The sequence below is a fragment of the Elephas maximus genome, chromosome 18 (genome assembly GCF_024166365.1).
Source record: "Elephas maximus indicus isolate mEleMax1 chromosome 18, mEleMax1 primary haplotype, whole genome shotgun sequence".
NCBI classification, from domain to species: domain Eukaryota; kingdom Metazoa; phylum Chordata; class Mammalia; order Proboscidea; family Elephantidae; genus Elephas; species Elephas maximus.
This window is the reverse complement of record NC_064836.1, coordinates 70,902,887-70,925,508: the sequence shown is the minus strand read 5'-3', so window position 1 is coordinate 70,925,508 and position 22,622 is coordinate 70,902,887. Positions and strand designations below refer to the sequence as shown.

Sequence of the window (22,622 nt, the reverse complement as noted above, 5' to 3'; positions counted from 1 at the left end):
GGTAGATTTATTTATAATAGCCCCAAACTGGAAATACCCCAATGTGTCCTCCAATAAAAGAATGGATAAACAAGCCATGGTATATTCATACAATTGAATCTTACTAATAAAAAGGGATGAACCACTATGCATAAACATAGATGACACTAAGTAACATTATGGTGAAAGGAACCTTAAAAGAGCATATACTGTATGATTTCATTTACATGAAATTTGGGAACAGCAAAACTCAATTTTTGGGAAAAGCATCAGAATAAGTGGTTGCCTCTGGGGTGAGGGGCTTGGAATGGTGATGACTGGAGAGAGGTATGAAAGGATTCTGAGGTGATGATAATGTTCTGTATCTTGATATGGGTTTGTATTTGTCATGGATTGAATTGTGTCCCCCCAAAATATATGTGTCAATTTGGCTAGTCCATGATTAAAAAAAAAAAAAAAATTTTATTATTGTGTGGTTGTCCTCCATTTTGTGATTGTAATTTTCCTATATGTTGTAAATTCTAATCTCTGCCTGTGCTTAATGAAGTAAGATTGGATTATGTTAAAGAGGATCAGGGTGGGATTTTAAGGTCACATCCCTGATCCAATATAAAGGGAGTTTCCCTGGGGTGTAGTCTGCACCACCTTTTATCTTACAAGAGATAAATGGAAAGGGAAGCAAGCAGAGAGTGGGGACCTCATACCACCAAGAAAGCACTGCTGAGAGCAGTGTGTGTCCTTTGGACCTGAGGTTCCTGTACAGAGAAGCTCCTAGGCCAGAGGAGGATCGCTGAGAAGGACTTCCTCCAGAGCTGACAGAGAGAGAAAGCCTTCCCCTAGATCCAATACCCTGAATATGGACTTCTAGCCTACTAGACTATGAGAAAATAAAATTTTCTTTGTTAAAGCTATCTACTTGTGGTATTTCTGTTATAGCAGCACTAGATAACTAAGACAGTGTTATAGAGTTGTATTCATTTTTAAAAACTCATTGATGGTATACTTAACATTTGTGTATTTTACTGTATGTTAACTTTAGCACACACACACAAAGAGAACTTTAAAACAAACATTGAACTTTAGTTAATGGTATGCATGCTAAAGTGTCTGTGGGGAGTGTACTGATTTTACAAATTACCTTGAAATGTGTCAAAAATAAGGTGGATTGATAAACAGATAGTGTGTCCTGGACACACTGTTCATAAAAATGTTTGGACTTTGTGGACACTGTAAATGAAAGCTTGCAGAAAGTGAGAAAAATCTTACTGAAAACTGGAGAAAAGGAGATCCTTGTTTTGTAATGGTAGGAAGTTTAGGAGTACTGTTGTCTGCAATTATGTGCAAAGTAGAAAATATGCCTAATGAAATGGGTAACCTAGCTAAGGAGATTGCCAGGCACTGTTAAAGATGCCACCTGGTTTCTTCTTGGGGAGTACAGTAAAGTGTAAAAGATGAAGCTGCGATGAAGGATTGTTAAAGATAAAGTTGAAGGTGTGACTACAAAACCTTTTGCTAAGATCTCAGAAAGAACAAAAGTGGTACCTCAGAGTTCTATTCAATCTTTTTAAAAACTAAGGGTGGGCCTCACAGAGTCTCTCAGTCAACAATAAAAATTCTAGGAAGCTTAAAGGTGTCCTTCAGTTGCCTCAGCAGGGACCCAAGGTATAGAAGGATTCGTCTAGAAAAATTTGTGAATATGACTTTTGCCTAATGGAGTGAACCCTAGGAGACTTAGAAAGTTTTTAATGGAGTTATATATGCAGAAACACCTCTAGTTTGGGCTGAGGGCATTAGAGACAAAACAACACGAAGAGAGGCCTTTGAACCCTCACTCAGAATTCTACTGGCAGGAATCAGGCTGAGTGAGCTGCTCAGTTGCAAACTGGTGCTACCTTTCAAAAAAACCAAGAACCATGGAGAATTATTTTTTTGCCTTCAGACTTAATAAAGAAACTTCCAACATTTGTCCTGCTGGGTTTCAGAACTGCTATAGACCAATGACTCTTTCGTGCCTTGTATTTCTCCCCCTTTTTAATAGAAATGTCTGCAGATGTTAGCCCCACCACTGCATGTTGGGTATGTGGTGGTGGAGGGGGGGCATAACTTGCCTCCTTAGTTTCACAGGTTGAGAAGCAATGTACTCAAAGAGCAGTATTTAAGGAACTAAACCTGAGGAGCCTCAACTGCATCAGAACTTTGTTTAGATGATAAGATTTTAGACACTGAGTTGATACTGTACAGGAGAGTTTTGCAGCCTTGGGAGGGAGAGGTGTGGGGTGAATATATTCTGCATATGCCAGAGGGTAGGCTGAGGTGGCCATACTCCAAGATAGTTCCCAATGGTCCTTGTCTCCTAGTATACATGAGCCAGATAGGGTTAACTGTGCTGGTAGAACGAAAGAGCTGTTAAAAGATTACCATCTAGAAGTTGGGTAAACAGGAAGCACACCCTGTCAACATGACATAAGGTTGAAACAACCCATGAATTACTATCTCCTTCTTAGCGTTTTTCTAGTCCCTTCCCCCTTTACAGGTTCCTGCATGTGCACAACAAAGTGTGACCGCTGTTTAACCTTCCTTAGCCCTGTGAAGATGGCGATGTAGGGCCAAAGATCAGTGTGCTTGTGCTATATCCCATAAGTGATGCCAAGGGCTGCTGAGAGGACTCTATCTTGAATATCAGCGGGTTCCATCTTGGGTTCCAGATGTGTGCACAACCTAATTAACATGCACTGCCATTCTGAGAAGTACCCGCCCCTTGAAAGAAGCCCACTAAATATTCATTACTCTATTGTCTCCACTGAACCCACAAAAGTCAGTCTTTTGGAGAGGCTTAGTATGCCGCTGACTCCTTTTGCTTGACTCAAGCAAATAAAGCTTGCTGAAGATAAAGTTTGTCTTCCGCATGTATTCTCACTCGGGAAAAGACAAGGACCCTGTGTGTCAGATCGGCAATTGGTAACATTCATGCTCTTATGTAATCCCCTTCCCTTAAGTGTGGACTGAATGTAGTGACTTGCTTCTAACAAGTAGAATATGGCAAAAGTGAGGAGATTTCACTTCTGAGATTACACTATAAAAAGACATGGCCCTGTTTTGGGCACTCTCGCTTGCTCTTTCTCGGATTACTCAGCTAGGGGGATGCCACCTGCCATGTTGTGAGACAACCCTGAGGAGAGGCTCCCATGGGTGAGCTTATGAGTAGACTCTCCCCAGTCAACTCCCCCAGCCTCAGGCCAAGACTTGACTTCTGATATAAGAAGAAGAGATAGAGGCACCCACCTAAGCCATGTCCGTGAGATAGCAGAAACTCTGAGATAAATTTTTGCTGTTTTAAGCTGCTCACTTTTGTGGTTATTTATTATGCAACAATAGATAATACAAAGAGCAAGTGAGAATTGAGAGATCAGCATGGGAAGGAAGGAGGTGAATCAGAGAGTGGCTAGTTTTGTTTTTCTTGGCAACAGTCAAAAATAATCTTGGAGAGCGGGAGTGGGAAGAAGGCCTGAGATATGGAACAATTAATGCTGAAATAAGGAAACAGCAAGAAAATACAACGGTAGTGAGTAAGTAAGGAGGAAAAGGGATAAGTACTCTTGCTGAAGATTCCTTTATGATCCAAGGAGAGAAACAAAAGGCTAGCTGAAGAAAAAAGAAGTCCAATGTGATCCCCGAGGGAGAGGAGATGGGTCATGGAATCACTGAGAGGTTACTGACATCATGGAGGCATCAACACAAATCACAAAATCCCTCGTAAGGGATTTTATTCTGGGAGCCATAATTACAAAGTCACTAGGGCTGGCTCTGAAATGGCTGGTGCCGAGGAGGGAAAAGGGTGATGCAATCTCTAGGAGTATGGGAATTCATCATTTATTTTGGAAGCAATATCTGGGGAAAAAAAAGAACTGTTGGCAAACCTTTATACTCACATTATTAAGTAGGCCAAGGACGATTATTTAGATGTGAAATGGTTGCTAGAGATGATGTAGTTGTATGGATAAAAAAGTTTTTTTTATAAAGTTATAAACCTGCTGGTTGAAATGCTGGACAGATCACAGGCATGGACTCAGAAATACAAATGTGAGGCCCAGCTGTGGCAAAGGACGGGACTCCGTCTGTCTGGACAGCAATGCGAACCTGATGATACTGGGGCCTACATGTATAATACAACTGGGAGCACGATGCCAGGCAGTTCCTGCACAGGCATAAAGAGGCACTTAAAAAACAGAAAACTGTGCAAACCTGAAAAACAACTAAAACATTTAAATTAGCATGAAATAATTTTCCTTCTCCTTTTCTTGTCTTTGATCCAAGAAAAAAAAATGTAATTGCTTTTTAAAAAACGAATATCTAGTCACGTCTGTCAAATAACATAAGTGCCCAACATTGTGCTAGGGGCACAAGACCATTGCTGTCCAGTCGATTCCGACTCATAGCAATCCTATAGGACAGAGTAGAACTGTCTCATAGGGATTCCAAGGCTGTAAAACTTTACAGAGGCTGACTGCCTCATTTTTCTCCCATGGAGTGGCTGGTTATGTTCAAACCATCTTTTGGTTAATAGCCAAGTGTTTAACCACTGCAAAACCAGGGCTCCTTCTAGGGACTGTAGTGAACATAGAAGAAACCCTGGCCCTGAGGCACTTATGAACCAGCAGGAGACACAAGCTCTATAAGCATAAACTAGAGAAAGACTCAAGATAGGTCAGTGTTTGACAAGAAGTTTTTCCTTGGGGTGGTGAGATGCATTCCAGAGGGAGAAGAGTGGCAGGAGAGAGAGGATGGGAGGACAGGCTGGGTGGTCAGGGATGAACAAGGTGAGACCCCAATCCTGAACGCCAAGGTGGGGGAGCCTTTCAAGGAGGGAACTGCAGGTAAGATCAAGGGTGGGACTGGAGAGGGGAGAGAGGACACTCACTGGTCATGAGAGCTCCATAGGTACAGCGTCAGGGACATAAAGGGGTGAGGGTGAAAAAACTGCAGTAACTGATATAGTCATTCATTCCTTCATTTCACAGATAAAACAAACCCATTGCTGTCGCAAGTCGATTCCAATTCAGAGTGACCCTAGAGGACAGAGAACTGCCCCATAGGGTTTCTAAGGAGCAGCTGGTGGATTCGAACTGCTGACCTTTTGGTAGGCATCTGAGCTCTTAACTACTGCGCCACCAGGGCTCCCATTTCACAAGTAATGAGTGCCAATCAGGGGCAAGTTTCTGCAGAGATGTGCAGATAAAGCTCTCTCCCCAAGGTGTGGAAGCCTCGTGGGGGGACGAGATCTAGATGGATGTCATCAGAGGCAGAGAGGCATAAACAGATGCCCTCGTAGGTTCAGAGAATGAGGAGACCCCCTCTGACCAGGAAATGAGGTTAGGCTCAGAGGAAGGGGCCAGGGCATTTTTTTTGGCTAGGACTTGGACTCGTCAAAGCAACTGGGTAGTGCGAGAAATTAGAGCCAAGAGGAAGGTGGACAGCAAAAGGTTAAGCTTTTGCATTTTTTTTTCCTCAGCAGAAAATAGTGATGACATGTGCCCAACAAAGCACACAAAGATGAAGACGTGGTTAATTCAATTTTCCCATGTTGAAAGAGGAAGGACAGGTGCAAAGGGAAGCGGAAGCAGCAGTACCCTCCAGCAGCCTGGTTCACAGCCGGCCTTGACTTTGGCACCCATCTCTGTGGGCCTCAGGTTCTTTGTAAAATGGAGTACAATTATCTCATAGGGTTGCTGTGAAGATTGTTAGCTATGATGTGCCTGGTCCATGGTAACCAATCCTTTAAAAGCCCATTGCCATGGAGTTGATTCCAACTCATAGCAACCCTATAGAACAGAGTAGAGCTGCCCCACAGGGTTTCCAAGGAGTGGCTGGCGGATATGAACTGCTAACCTTTTGGTTAGCAGCCAAGCTCTTAACCACTGCTGCTACCAGGGCTCTGGTCCATGGTGAGTGTCTGATAAATGGTCTCCATTATTGCTGAAATCTGGGCAGCTGAAAGATAGGTGAGTGCTCAGAGAAAGGAGGATGATTTCACTCCTTCCTCTCCCACTTTTTCTGTCTCTCTATGTTCTTTGCCATTTATCTAACTTAAGGGTTGTGGGAAAAGAAAAGCCAAGAAGGAAGGAGCTAAAAAACAGGTGGAGATTTAGGACAGCTGATGGTTCCACCAATAAAAAGACAGTAAAGATGCAGGCTCAGGCGATTCTGTTAATGCAAATTTATTCTTTCACTAATGGGTCCAGAAAAAGTGATGAGCAGGGAAGAAGAAAATCAAGGGAGGAAATAAGGAAAAAGAAAGTTCTATATGAAGAAGAATATTTGGAAATGAGTGCTGCATGTAGGCACCAGTTAGGGGCAAAGGTCAAAGAAGACATGACTACTGGCATGGTTGTGGGATAAATTAAGATAAATTAAGCCCTATCTTAGGGAAATAAATTGAAAAGCTAAGGATGTTAACCTGTAGGCCTTTGAAAGAATGGTTAAAATTACAACTAGTATAGAGCCTTTGAGCAAAATATTCGATGGCTAGAGAGAATAAATATGTATACCTTTCTGCATTTCCCTTCCCACAAAGAAAAAATCATGAACAAAATAAAAAAGACATGAGGTACATTTCACTATAGTAATTAGTACTTGAGTGCATACTCTTTGTCAACCATTGTTTGAAGCATTTAACAAGTATTCACTCATTGAATCCCTGCTATAATTTCCCACTATAATTGGGGCTTTGGTGGCACAGTGGTTAAGCATTTGGCTGCTAACCAAAAGGTCAGCAGTTCAAATCCACCAGCCACTTGTTGGAAACCCTACCGACAGTTCTATTCTGTCCTATAGGGTCGCTATGAATCAGAATCAACTTGACAGCAGCAGGTAGGTTGGTTGGTATAATTCTGTGAAGAAGATACAATTATTATTGCCCTTTTTAAAAAAAATTATTTCCAGTCTAATGTATTTCTCAGAGTCCAAAACTTTCTGTGAGTAGCCCAGATGGAGATCCAGCTTCTTAAGCCTCAAACTCAAACTCAAAATACTGTGGGTCAAAGTAGTGGAGGCACACATAACCATCTTCTCCACTGCTGCTATAGCTCTTGCCATCAGGATGGAAGGCAACACGGTTGATAGGTCCAGTGTGACCCCTGACTCTTCCAAACACTTCTTCAAAGGCCAAGTGGAAGAGTCAATTTGTCAGTCCTGGTGGAGGTCGTGGTTAGATCCATGGCTTCTTGACCACTACCTAGAGCCACATGGTCATAGTTGGGAAATAGGGCAGCTGAGTTGACAGGACGTTCTGTCTGGAAAGTCTTCTGGTATTCAAGGGTTGTGGAGTCAAAGAGCTTAGCTGTGTTGTCCTTGGATGTGGTTATAAACATGGTCATATCCCTGGATAATTGTATGTCACTGATCTGCCAGGAGTGCTCCTTAACATTCACCAATACCTCTCCAGACTTGGTGCTGTACTGGTTGAGCTCTCCACTCTCATGGTCTTGTGAAGACACACTCTCTCAGGGGCCCCCACACTGCACTGGTGATCTTGGGGTCATTGCAAGGGATCATCATGTAGCGCTCACTATTGTTAGTGATCTGGCTTGGGTCCTTCAGGCTGAAGAAGTTCACAAAGCACTGGTATCCCATACGGTTGTCCGTACAGAACATGATGATATTGTCCCCACAGTCAAGGCCACAGGTTCGGACAGCTGAGTAGGTCTTGAGTAGGGCCAGCTGCTTCCCTGTTTCACAGTCCCAGAAACGACAGATGTTGTCAACTGAGCCAGTGAGGACATGCTTGGTGTTCCAGTTGGGATCCACACACCACACACATAGTTCCAGTGTGGCCCACGTAGGTGCCCAGCCTCTCCCCATTCACGGAGTACCATACATTGATGATAGGGTCCTTGGTCACGGTGAAGAGGAGGTCTCTCTTGTGGTGTACTTGATTTGTATAATGGACCGCTCGTGGCCCTGCAGCAGGAGTGGCTTTATGTCAGCAGTGACATGAGGAGACTATTACCACCATTTGACAAAAGGGGCTGAGGTACAGAGAAGTTCAGTAATTTGCCCAAGATCACACAGCTTGTAAGCAACCACTATGTTAAACTGCTTCTCACAATCATCCTTAGCCTGGCCATAAACTTTGGGTACAGTCACCCTCTAGTTGTGGTGAAGTGGCTAAGAGCTCAGGCTGCTAACCGAAAGGTTGGCAGTTCAAATCCACCAATCGCTCTTTGGAAACCCTATAAACAACAACAACAACAAAACAAACCTATTGCTGTCAAGTTGATTCTGACTCATACCCTATAGGGCAGTTCTATTCTGTCCTATAAGGGTGCTATGAGTCTGAATTGACTCCACAGTAATGGGTTTGGTTTGGTTCACAACAAGAATAAGACCACAAGGCAGCACAATGAAGAAGATGACAGTAAATCGTTCTTTAAAAAGCAAAAAATAGTGACGGCATGGATTTACCAATCAGATGCAAATGAATGTGTGGAGCATTTCAAAGGTCCGTAGGAAGATCAAAAAAGAAAGCAAAGTTTATCCTAACAGTCACTTATGGAAATATGGAGGCAACAAATCTCCTGATAAGACTGCAGATGACAGACCACAATGATGGGTAGAAACAAGGTACCAGGAGCCCACTGGCAGCCTGGCAGGAAGCTGTGGCCATGTTTTGTGTGGGAGATAATCTTGCATATCTTTCTGCTCTTTGTTCCTTCTTGGAACTCTACCCAAAAGAATACAGCTGGATGTTTGAGGGAAAACGTAATACAGGAATCTAAAGTATCATTATAATAAAATATATTTGTATATTTATAATAAAAATCTAAGGCTGCAGAGGGGTGAAAGAAGGAGCTCTGGTAGCCCAGTGGTTAAGCTCTCTGGCTTTTAACCGCAAGGTCAGTAGTTTGAACCCATCAACCGCTCTGTGGGAGAAAAGACCTGTCCATCTGCTCCTGTAAGGATTACAGCCTAGGCGACCCTTTGGGGTGGTTCCACTCTGTCCTGTAAGGTCTCTACGAGTTGGAATAGACTTCACAGCCAACAACACCAAGATGGGTGAAAGACGGCGACTTCAGAATCCAACAACTATGACTCTCCCAGACTGTCACCTGTTTGGTTTTCTTTGACGGGGCAGGAGTTGGAGCGGTCTCCTGCTGCATCATTTCTGTGTCTCCTCTTCCTTCTTCACCATCTGATGCTTCTAGGAAAAATAAAGTTTAAAAATTAGAAAGGGATCTCTCTCTCCCCTTCTATTGCTGGTGCAACCTTTCTAGAAGGTTCTATATAGCCCTTTACTTAATAATTCTACCTCTAGGAAGCTGAATTTATGGAAATGATCCCAAATGAATACAGAGATTTAAGCACCAAGATTGGAGCCTTATTTATAAAACAGAAAAACCAAAGTTTGCCTAGGTGTCTAACACTAGGAAATCTTGCATAATTTGAATACTAATATAATAAGACTTTTGGCAGCCTTTAAAAAATGTTTATTAAGATCTTACAATGACAAAAAGCCATCTTAATAAACAATCAGAACTGCCATTACTGAGCCATCACTACGTGTTTCATATTGGCCTTCCTATATACATTATCATATTTAATTATTACAATATTACTACTGACTTTATAGACATTAAGCCTCGATTTTCAGATAAGAAAACAGCCATTTAGAAAGGTGAAGTAATGTGCCCCAGTTTGCCACCTGGGAGCCCATGGCCTTCTAACTTACTTGCCTGTAAGTTATAATGCTTGCAGCCCCAGCCAGCCCAGGCGCTGGTCCCTGGGGAAACGTTAATTGCTTGTGGTAAAGCGATTACAGGTCATGATAAATTCTTACATTGAATTTTTCCACAATGGAAAAAATAAATTCTTATTTTAAGACTCAGGAAAAGTAAAAGTTATTAACAGCGTTCCTGCTTATAAAGACCTTGTGAAGAGACACAGCAACTACAAGGTTCTTACTTCCCAGAATGCCACACTGCCTTCCAGTTTTCAGTGGTTGCTCCCTTTAAACAAATCTTTGAATCTTTGAAAAGGCTTTACTTGTTCCCTTTGAGTTTCTTTATGTATTTCAAAGTGAGTTCGAAATGTAAATTTATAAGAAATTTTTATCAGAATTCATATTTTGGTCCAAATTAACCAGTTTGGTTGCCTGAGCTTATAAATGTCAGCATACTTTTAAATCCATAGCATGAAAAAAAAAAAGTCTCTACCCAGTAGACCCTGGGCCCCTGAGTGGCACAAATGGTTTGTGTAACTACTATCCTAGAGGTTGGCAGTTGAACCCATCCTGTGGTACCATGGAAGAAAGGCCTGGCAATCTGCTTCTGTAAAGATTACAGCCAAGAAAACCTTATGGAGCAGTTCTAGTCTGTAACACATGGGACCACCAAGAGTCAGAACTGACTTGATGACAGAGGTGTTTTTTTTAACCAATAAGGTAATGAGAAATAGCAGCTATGAGACTAAGAGAACCTTTTTGTTTTGTTTTGTTTTCTTTTAAGGACTCATTAGTGTTGCCAGAACTTTCTGTCCTGGGAAAATAGTGGTAGTAGACATACTTTTCCCTAAGTACACCCCAAACCCTGAACATTATACATAAAACAAACACAGAAAAACTAAAAAGTAGAGAGAAGAAGGCGCACCAGTTAGGAACCTCTGAGCCCAAAGAATAACACAGTGGTGAGTTCCCTGGGTCTTCTTTCGTCTGATATATCCCAGACTCGGAGCTGAAGAAGCTGGCAGCCCCAAAATGCCAGCGGGGGCAGACAAAATAAAGCTCTAACTAAAGCCTGCTCTATCTAGCAAAGAGAGTCCTATAGGTTCGAGTCTACTCAGAGTCACCTTGGAAGAAAAGCCTGACGATCTATTCCAAAACACCAGTCACTGAAAACCCTATGGTCCACGGTTCTGCTCGGGCACACGTGGGGTTGCCGTGAGTCGGAGCAGACTCAGCTTGGCAACAGCTGGTTTGGTTTTTGATTTTTGTCAAGTTATTTGACATGTGCTTACTGAATATTAAATCTTTACCTGTTCTAGAATAGAGGCTTTTTAACCACATTAGAAGTAGTATTTACTTAATTAATTACCTCTCTCCCAGATCACTTATTTGTGTAAAATAATTGTTACACCTGCATTTGACAAACAGTTCAAATATTACCAAAAGGTATAAAATAAAGGTATGAAATGTAAAAAGCAAGTATCCTCTCCCCCAACATTAATAACAGTCTGAAACAAATCGTTAAGTCTTTGTGAATATTTCTTTAAAAAAAAAAAAAAAGCACATGTGAATATACATAAAATAGGCCTATATGCATTGTTCTAAACCTTGTTTTTGTCATTTAGCAACATATACAGGGGATGGTCCCATATCAGTACATATAAAACCTATTGCCCTTGAGTCGATTCCGACTCATAGCGACCCTACAGGACAGAGTAGAACTGCCCCATAGAGTTTCCAAGGAGCACCTGGTGGATTCGAAATGCTGACCTTTTGGTTAGCAGCCGTAGCTCTTAACCACTATGCCACCAGGGTTTCCATCAGTACATATAGAGCTACCCTATTCCTTTTAATAGGCCCATACCATTCCACTGCATTTATATATAATTTATCCACCCAATATCCTATCGATAGACTCCTGGATTTTTTCTTTGTTTTCCCCTGTAATATGAATATTTTTGTACGTATACTTTTGTGTCCTTTTTGAAAATCTACCTCTAAGGCTAAGCTCCTAGCAGTGAATTTGTTGGACCTAAAGGGTATATGTACCTTAAATTTTATTAGACAACCCTACTGAAAGTTATAACTCACTTCGCATTCCAATCTCCCTTATTCTGATCTATTTATTTCTCAGCATTTATCACCTTCATGTAGTATATAAGTTCATTGTTTCTTTCTGACTCTCTCTAGTAGAATATATGTACCATAAGGGCAAGAATTTTTAAAAATTTGGTTCACTAATGTATCTATCCTTGGCACTTAGAATACTCTCGGCACATAGTAGGTTCCTATTAAATATTTGTGGAATGATTTAGAAATTGATAAACTTCTCTTCAAAAAGAACAACCAATTTAGAATTCTTGCTTCCTCATATCCTTTTACTAGCTTTAAAAATACCTGAATTGCCAAGATCAATTCCATAATACTCTTAAAAAAAAAAAAACCCAAAACTTCTGAACTCTATATTCTTCCATTTCCCAAAATCTGATAACTGAAGAGCACAGTCTATGTCTAAGCAATCTAGTCAAAAATAAGTAACATTTTTTAAAGGCACGTGACTCTTATGCAACAAAAACCCATGAGAAATACTTTAAAAATATCTTGTTAATCAAATGTTCTAAATAGAGTTATTTCTTGTTCCAAAAAAAAAATTATTTCACCTGAAACCTTTTAACATATGAGATCATCTCATATCACTGTAGGCTGAATCAATTAGTTGTTTCCTTAGACTATGATGGCTTTTGGCTCCAAAAGAGAAAACTGCTTTTCTGAAGTAAGGCTGCTATTTCTGTATTTCCACTAAGAGATCACTGAAAGAAAAGTACAGGGATCCAAACCCCCTAGCCCACCCAACCCGGCTCCAGCACACAGGTTCTTCTAGGACTGCTGGGGACTGAGGAGGCTGGGCCAGGCCTGTGCCGCTCAGTCCTAGTGGCCGATGCGGGCTGTGGAGTGGAGTCATCATGACAGTGCCTCCTCTTCTCCAACTCCTTGAAAAGCCTACTTAAATTAAAACAATAAGAAAAATCAGACTTTTTGGGTTTGATATAGGTTTGGTTAAATTCTTCCAACGGAGGAATCAAATATACTGTCTTTTTTCATCCCACGGCAAAAAGAGCAAGCCAAAACAGAAGGTTGCGCAACTTCTCTTTCTCCTATTCCTACATTCTCCCTCTTTTTGAGAAGTAGAGGGGGTCCAATTTCCCAGTTTAAGCTTCAGGACCCTTACTTGTATGGGTTCTTTATAGGCTCTGGGAAGGACCCTGGCAATGGGATCATATAGAGAAATGTTTTTAAAAAAGTTTTGCAAAAGGAAGATATTTTACCCACGATATGTCAAGATCTATTTCCACTCAGAATTCCCTCCTATTACACATCCCCTAGTGAGTGGTGCTGGAGTGGCTGTGAGCATCTTGGGGGTCCAGTTCGAGGGAGCTGGCCATACATTTGGTTTGAGTTTAACGAGATGTTTGTGTGGTTTGCAGTCACTTCGGTCTATAGTTAACTTAATGCCAGCTGTCCTAGTGCAGGAATGCTTCCAGGCACACTCCAATTACCCTGTGCCAAATCGCTGGACATTCTGATACAAAGGGCCAGCCAGAGGTTGGAGGTCATGACAACTACGCCACTAGAACTATGTGCAAAGTGGAGGAGAACCAGGTTTGCAAGGCATGAAACCAGAAACTAGTCTGTGGAAAATTCTTCCAATCATCAGAAATGTAAAATTGTAAGTAGGTGCTAATTTTTGCCTGTTCAAAATGGAAGGTTTTTCCTGTCAGGAATATAGTAGATAGTACGCTATATATGCTGATAAAGAAATCATACTTTTTAAAAATTCTTATTTGATGGGAATGAGTGAAAGAGAATTTATTAGAATTTCCATGTTTGCAGCAAGGTGTCTGTGGAGTCAAATGCATCTCAGTTCCACTGATTAAAAAAAATTCCAATCAACCACGCTAAAGGAAAGATGAATTTATCTTTCTGTGCATTTTATAGAAATTATTACAAAATTGTTATCATTTGAAGAAGTAATCAAAGAGCCTGCAGTCAAAAGCACAGCATAAAAAGAATATTTTAGAGCTCTGTCAGGCAGTCCATTAATGAAAATATTATGTTATTTGTTTAGATTTTGAGATAGTCATCAATTATTTTACAGCTGTAATTTACTGTTGTTTCCTTCTCATTTAAAATAACTTCTTTTGTACTTAATTTATAATATGTAATTTTGCATTGTTTCCAAGAGAGGGCCCCCAAATTATATAAGCTTTTAAACCAAAAAACCAAACCCGTTGCCTTCAAGTCAATTCCAACTCATAGTGACCCTATAGGACACAGTAGAACTGCCCCATAGGGTTTCCAAGGAGTAGTTTTCAAGGAGCAGCTGGTGGATTTGAACTGCCAACCTTTTGGTTAGTGGCTGTAGCTGTTAATCACCATGCCACGAGGGCTCCATATAAACTTTAAGCTCCACAAAAACCTAGCTCTTCCCTGGCCAGGTACTTTGCTGAAATTGCTTATTAGTTGTCACAGTTGGTCTGTGTATTCTTTTGTATTTTCTATGTAGGTACCATATTATCACCTGCAACCATGAACAGTATTATTTCGTCTTTTCTGGTATTTGTACATGTCATTTCTTTCTCTTATCTAAACTTGACCTTTAGAACAATATTGAACAGAAACAATGAAAGAGTAAATACAAGTATCTTTTTTATTTTTTAAAAAAGTGTTAAAGATCTAGTAGTATGCATATGAGTTTTATAGTTTTTAAAATGTAGTAGTAATAACAGCAAAGATGATAATGATCAACAGACCAATGAACAAAAATCATTTAATCATCAAAAGATGTAACAAAAACATTTGACAAAATATATTCAAAATGAAAAATTCTGAGTAAATAAGAAACAGATGAAACTTTGTCAAACTGATTAAGGGCACCTACAAAAAAACTACAGCTGATATAATATTTAAAGTGAAAGTATGGGTGCTTTCCCTCTGAAATAAGGAACAAGTCAAGGATGTCTACTCTTACCACTTCTATTCAACATACTGGAGATCTTATCCAGTGCAATAAGGCAAGAAAAAGAAATAAAAGACATACTGATGGGGGAGGAAGAAATAAAACTGTCTGTACTAGCAAATGACATGATTGCCTAAGTAGAAAATTATGTGGAATCTACAAAAAGCCAAAAGAATTAATACGTGAATTTAACAAGTCATAGGATATCAGGTCAATATAAAAAAATCAATTGTATTTCTATGTACTAGCAATGAACAACTGGAAATTAAATTTAATAGCATTACCTTTTATATAGCAGCAAAACCCTTAAATACTTAGATATAAATCTAATAAAATATGTGAAATACCCATATGCTGAAAACTTCAAAACAGGCCATGATAGTGAAAATTAAAGATCTACATAAGTGGAGAGCTATACTTTGTTCACGGATTGAAAAATTAAGATGATAATTCTCCCCAAATTGATCTACAGATTCAGCATAAATCAAATCAAAATCTTAGCAAGATATGTGGTAGGTATCAATAAATTAATTCTAAAATTTATATGGAACTAGAATAGCCTGAACAGATTCTGAAAAAGAACAAAGTAGGAGAACTCACATTACCTGGCTTCAATATTTTATACAGACTACAGTAATCAACCACAGTAATCAAAGGAGTGTCTGGGTGGCAAAAACGGCTAAGTGCTCGACTACTAGCCGAAAGGTTGGCAGTTCAAACCACCCAGATGTGCCTCAAAGGACAGGCCTGGTGATCTGCTTCTAAAAGGTCACAGCCTTGTTATGGAGCAGTTGTACTCTGCACACACAGGGTTGCTATAAGTCCAAATCGATTGGATGGCAACTAGCAACAACAACAGCAACAATAGTAATCGAGCCAGTGTGGAATTTGCAAAGAACTGACACATAGTTCAGTGAGCAGAACAGAATCCAGAAGTAGATGCACACATATATAGTCAATTGATTTTTGACAAAGGTGTAAAGGCAATTCAATGAAGAAAGAATAGTGTTTTCAACAGAACAGCTGCATATCCATACGGAAAAAAAAACAACCAATAAACCCAACAAGCAAATAAATAAAAAGTATGCTAACTCATATCTCACACTAAACACAATAGTAAAAAAAAATAAGTAACTAAAAATGGATCACAGACCTAAATGTAAAACTTAAAAATCATAAAACTTTTAGAAGAAAACCTTTGCAACCTTGGGCTAAAAACCCACTAGGCAACGATTTCTTAGATACAACACCAAGAGCACAACCACTAGGGGAAAAAAAAAAAAGATAAATTGGACTTCATTAAAAATTAAGAGCTTCTGAAAAAAATTAAGAACTTCGGCTCTTTTAATGATACTGTTAAATAAAAAACAAAGACAAGGTACAGTCTGAGATGAAATATTGGCAAATCACATATTCAACAAAGGAACTGTATCCAGAATATATAAAGAACTCTCAAAACTCATTTAAAAAATGAACAAAAGATCTGAACAGACACATCATCCAGAAGATATACAGATGAAAAATTATATGTGAAAAGATGCTCAATATCATTAGTTGTTAGGGAAACGTATACTGTACTTTATAAGATACCACTGCCCACCTACTTGAATGACTAACCACATAAGCAAGCAAGCAAACAAACAAAATAGCAAGTTTTGGTGAGGATTCAGATCACCTAGAACCCTCATATATTTCTGAGATGCAGAATGATACAATCACTTTGCAAAAAGTTTGATAATTTCTTAAAAATTTTTAGACATACATTTACCATATGAACCAATGACCCACTCCTACCTATATACCCAAGAAAAATAAAAGCACACACATGTACATAAAAACCGGTATGCACTTGACGGTTACGAGGAGGGGGGAGGGGAAATCACTAACCACATAGTAGACAAGTGTCAACTTTGGTGACAGGAAAGACAATGCATAATATAGGGGAAATCAGCATAACTTGACCAAGGCAAAGTCATATAAGCTTCCTAGACAGACCCAAACACCATGAGGAACTGAGTTACTGGGGCTGAGAGCTAGAGACCATGGTCTCGGGGGACACTTAGGTCAATTGGCATAACATAGTTTATAAGGAAAATATTCTACATCCTACTTTGGTGAGTTGTGTCTGGGGTCTAAAAAGTTTGCGAGTAGCCATCTAAGATACACCTATTTGTCCCCTATTGTCCAGAGCAAAGGAGAATGAAGAAAACCAAAGACACAAGGGAAAGATTAGTCCAAAGGACTAATGGGCCATGTGAACCACAGCCTCCACCAGCCTGAGCCCAGAAGAACTAGATGGTGCCCAGCTACCACCATCGACTGTTCTGACAGGGATCACAGTAGAGGGTCCCAGACAGAGCAGGAGAAAAATGTAGAACAAAATTCAAATTCACAAAAAAAGACCAGGCTTACTGGTCTGACAGAGACTGAAGGAACCCCAGAGACTATGGCCCCTGGATACCCTGCTAATTCAGAACTGAAACCACTCCCAAAGTCCACTTTTCAGCCAGAGATTAGACTTACCTATAAAATAAACAATAACACACGTGAGGAACGTGCTTCTTAGTTCAATCAAGTATATGAGACCAAAATGAGCAACACCTGCCCAAAAGCAAAGATGAAAAGGCAGGAAGAGACAGGAAACCTGGATGAATGGGCATGGGGAACCCAGGATGTAAAGGAGTGAGTGCTGACACATCACAGGGATTGCAACTAATGTCACCAAACAATTTGTGTATACATTTTTGAAGAAGAAACTAATTTGTGCTGTAACCGTTCACCTAAAGTACAATTAAAAAAAAAAAACAAAAGCCTGTATGCAAATGTTTATAGCACCTTTATTCATAATCACCAAAAACTGAAAAGAATTCATTGTTATTCAAATGATGAATCGATAAACAAAATGTAGTACAACTACGTAATAAAATAGGAACAAGACAAACTACTGAAACATACAACATGGATCCATTTCAAAAGCGTTATGCTAAGCTTTGAGGACTAAAGTGCTTCTGAACCAAGGCATGGTATTTTCAGTCGCCTCATACGCGTGTGAAAGTTGGATGCTGAGTAAGGAAGACAGAAGAAGAACTGACATTTCTCAGTTGTGGTATTGGTCAAGAATATTGAATATACCATGGACTGCCAAAAGAACTAACAAATCTGTCTTGGAAGAAGTACAACCAGAGTGCTCCTTAGAAGCAAGGATAAAGAGACTTCGTCTCACATACTTTGGACATGTTATCAGGAGGGACCAATCCCTGGAGAAGAACATTGTGCTTGGTAACGTGGAGGGTAAGTGAAAAAAGGAAGACCCTCAATGAGATGGACTGACACAGTGATTGCAACAATGGGCTCAAGCATAACAATGATCATGAGGATGGCACAGGACTGGGCAGCGTTTCCTTCCATTGTACATATAGGGTTGCTATGAGTTGGAACCAACTCAACAGCACCTAGCAACAACAACAAGAAAAGAAGCTAGGCTTTTGAAAAAAGCTAATGCTGTATGATTTCGTTTATATGACATTCTGGAAAAGGTAAAATAATAGGGACAGAAAACAGATCAGTGGTTACCAGGGGCTAGAGGTAGGGACTTTCTGGGGTGATGGAAATGTTTGATCTCTTGATGTGGTAGTGGTTACACAACTATATGCATTAGTCAAAACTCATAGAACTGTGCACTAAAAGTGTTAGTTTTATTATATGTAAATTATTCCTTAATAAATCTGACTTCAAAAAAAGTAATGATAAAAGCTAAAATGATGAAAGTTTTTTTTTTTTTTTTTAATTTATAATATTTGCCCAAGATTACACAACTAATAAATAGCAGAGCTGGAGAAGGAATGTCAGGAATAGAAGGAGGATGTGGAATGTGTGACCAATTGCCTCCATGAACAACTGCCTCCTTTGCCATGACACCAGAAGAAGTGGATGGTGTCTGGCTACCATTATCAAACACTTTAGTCAAAGAATCTATAGAAGAAGCCTGATCAAAAGCGGGGAAATGCACAACAGAATTTCAAATATTCATGGACTCCAGACTTCCTGGAGTCAGAAGGTTGGATGAACCCCAGAAACTATTGCCCTTAGATAACATTTGAACCTTAAGCCAAAAATATTTAGTCATGGATTGAATTGTATTCCCCCAAAATACATGTCAACTTGGTTAGGCCATGATTCCCAGTATTGTGTGGTTGTCCTCCATTTTGTGATTTTCCTATGTGTTATAAATCATAATCATTGCCTGCAGTTAAAGAGGATTAGGGTGGGATGTAACACCCTTGCTCTGGTCACATACCTGAACAATGTAAAGGGAGTTTCCCTGGGGTAGGCCTGTACTACCTTTTTATCTTACAAGAGATGAAGGGGAAGCAAACAGAGAATGGAGGACCTCATACCACCAAGAAAGGAGCACCAGGAGCAGAGCGTGTCCTTTGGACCCAGGGTTCCTGTGAGGAGAAGCTGGTAGCCCAGAGGAAGACTGATGAGAAGGAAGTCCAGGGGAAGATCGATAAGAAGGAGCTTCCTCCAAAGTCGACACAAAAGAAAGCCTTCCCCTGGAGCTCACACCCTGAATTTGGACTTCTAGCCTCTAGACTGTTAGAAAAATTAATTTCTCTTTGTTAAAGCCATCCACTTGTGGTATTTCTGTTACAGGAGCACTAGATGACTAAGACATCCCCTAAAGTCTTCTTAAAACCAAATAATAGTTTAGCTTAACTAGTAAAAAATGTCTGCTCTGAGCATGATACTCTTTTAAGAACTACCTATAAGGGATCAAATTGACAATAGCAACTCAAAAAATTAGACAGGAATCTCAGGGGGCAGTGAATTTATGTTGAGAGGAAAACTCAGGAAAGGAAGGTGAGAGTGGTTGCACAACCTGCAGAATGTCATCAGTGTCAACAGGTGGTTCATGTAGAAACTGGTGAATTGGTGGATGTTTTCTGTGTATATTCTCAACAATAACAATGAAAAATAAAGGAGTTGGGACCTGAACCCCAGATGGTGGCAGGGACCATGATTTTAACCCCCACATGACTTTTGCAGTAAAAGATGCTCCTCACAGTAAGCTTAAAGAAGTTTCCTTCAATTCCTCATTTGCTAGGAGGTTTGTCTATTGTTTTTATTTTTTAAACATGAATAGGTATTTGATTTACATTTAAACATGAATAGGTATTTGATTTACATTTAAATAGTGCATTTTGTTTTTACATTTATGGAGATGATTATATGAGTTTTCTTCTATAATCTGTTAATGTAGTGAATTATAAAAATAGGACGGCACTGGGAAAATGGGAAATGTTACTCCTCAAATAAATCCCAATTGGTCATTACATATATATGTGTATATATATATTTTATACATAGCTGGCTTTTTGGTTAATATTCTATGTAATATTGTTTTCATCTCTGTTCAAAACTGAGACTGACATATAGTTTTCCTTTCCTGGGCTGTCTTTGTCTGGTTTAGGTATTACAGTTATATTAACCTCATAAAAGAGTTGGAAACATCTCTTTTTCTATCCTCTAAAATCGTTTGTATACAGTCGAGGTTACCTGTTCTTTCACGTTTGGTAAGATTTATCAGTAAAAGCACAGAGTCTAGCATGCTCTTTATAAGCATGTTTGAATGTACTGTTTCAATGTTTGATGGTCATATGATTTTAAGTGTTATACGGTCCAGGTTTGTCTATTGCTCCTTAACTCAGGTTTGGCATGTTATTTTTCTAGACAACTAGTCATTTTGTCTAACTTTTCATATTTATTGGTGAGAACAGATTTTTCTCTTCTCCTGTTGTTTATTTGCACTTTCCTTTTGGTAAACCTTGCTAGATGTTTTTCTTTTTAAAGAACTAGGCTTTCTCTTTTCTTTTTTTTAATTGTACTTTTTTTAGATGAAGGTTTACAGAGCAAACTAGCTTCTCGTTAACCTATTAATACACATATTGCTTTGTGACATTGGTTGCCAATCCCATGACATGTCAACACTCTCCCCTTTTCAACCTTGGGTTTCCCTGTTACCAGCTTTCCTGTCCCCTCCTGCCTTCTCGTCCTGAGCTGGTGTGCTCATTTAGTCTTGTTTTGTTTTACAGTCCTGTCTAATCTTTGGCTGCATAGTGAAAACCTCAGGAATGACTTCAGTACTGAGTTAAAAGGGTGTCTGGGGGCCATACTCTCTGGGTTTCTCCGGTCTCTGTCAGACCAGTAGGTCTGGTCTTTTTTGTGAGTTAGAATTTTATTCTACATTTTTCTACAGCTCTGTCCGGCATCCTCTATTGTGATCCCTGTCAGTGCAGTCAGTGGTGGTAGCCAGGCACCATCTAGTTGTGCTTGACTCAGTCTAGTCGAGGCTGTAGTACTTGTGGTCCATTAGTCCTTTGGACTAATCTTTCCCTTGTGTCTTTGGTTTTCTTCATTCTCCCTCGCTCCAGATGGGGTGGGACCAGTGGAGTATCTTAGATGGCTGCTCACAAGCTTTTAAGACTCTAGACACTACTTTCAAGAACTAGGTTTTGTATTTATTCATATGTTCTGTTGTATCTTTGATTTCTCGTATACTAATTTCTGTTCTTTACTTCATTTATGTTTACTTGATTAATTTTGTAATTTAGTCTTTTTCTCCTTTTCTAATGTAAACATGAAGGCTACACATTCCCTCTAAAATACAGCTTCAGCTGCATACCACATTTTAGTATTATAGCATTTTCATTATCATTTAGTTCTATATATTTTTTTAGTTTCCATTATGATTTTTCTTTGACCTATGAGTTATTAAAAAAAAAACAAACCCATTGCCATTGACTTGATTCCGACTCATAGTAACCCTATAGGACAGAGCAGAACTTCCCCATAGGGTTTCCAAGGAGCAGCTGGTGGATTCGAACTGCCAACCTTTTGGTTAGCAGCCAAGGTCTTTAACCACTGCACCACAGGGCTCTATGAGTTATTTAGGAATGTATTTTTCCGTTTCCAAACATATATGTTTTTAATTCAATTTAATTTTTTTGGTAAAGGACCATATAGTAAATAAATTTAGGGTTTGTGAGCCATCTGGTCTTGGTTGCAACTACTCAACTCTGCTTTGTAGTGAGCAAAAGCAGCCTAGACAGTATGTAAATGAATGGGCATGGCTATGTTCAAACAAACTCTTCACAAACACAGGCCGCTGCAGGATTTGGCCCACGGGCCATAGTTTGCCAACCTCTGCCCTAGTACATGGTTAATTTTAAAAAATGTTTCAGGATTTGTGTGTGTGTGTGTGTGTGTGAAAAGAATGGATAGTTTCTAGTTGTTAGGTGCAGTGTTCTGTATCTGATCATAGATAAACTTGTGAAAATCTGTTACATCTTTTTGAATATTTGTGTGTTTTAACATCTCCTACTCTTATTTTAAATTTGCCCCTTTTTTCTAGTAATTCTATCAGTTTTCATTTACATATTTTGTTCTATATTAGGTGCATATGTACAACTTAGAACTGTTATAGCTTCCTGTTGAATTATTCTATTCTATTTATTATTATTATTATTATGCTGTGACCCTATATTTTTTTTTTAATCTGTTTAATTTAGTTCGATTTTACTTTTTTTTATGTGGGTCTTCTGGAAAACCATTTGGGGTGCAGTTCAACTCTGGCACACATGGGGTCATCATGAGTTGGAATTGACTCAATGGCAACGGATATGGCTTTTGGTTTCTATATTTCTACAGGTGGTTAGCAGTTTTCTGAGATATCGATGCTATACACACTGAAAACTAATGCTGGAGACACAGCTGTACTTAAACAGCCTAAAGTGTTTTGCTAAAATTACTCATCCCTAGGAGCCAGAATGTTTTATTTGGCCAGGAAAACCAGGGCCAGGAACTACTCTTCAAGAACCATGTTCCCAGCTCATTAAGAGACTCCCACCA

General features: G+C 39.5%; 1 protein-coding gene and 1 pseudogene across 4 annotated transcripts in view; both read right to left on the bottom strand.

The window, feature by feature from the left end:
• The window catches only part of CMSS1 (cms1 ribosomal small subunit homolog), a 425,391-nt gene that overhangs the window by 34,415 nt on the left and 368,354 nt on the right, over positions 1–22,622 (bottom strand). For 3 of the 4 annotated variants that reach the window (XM_049857928.1, XM_049857926.1, XM_049857929.1), the window contains one exon: positions 9,084–9,175. In XM_049857928.1, the coding sequence (XP_049713885.1) occupies positions 9,084–9,137 (54 nt within the window). In that variant the 5' untranslated portion in view covers positions 9,138–9,175. The remainder of the gene's footprint in view (positions 1–9,083; positions 9,176–22,622) is intronic. The other variant, XM_049857927.1, reaches the window with a different exon arrangement.
• LOC126061701 (eukaryotic translation initiation factor 3 subunit I-like) lies at positions 6,440–8,641 on the bottom strand (annotated as a pseudogene).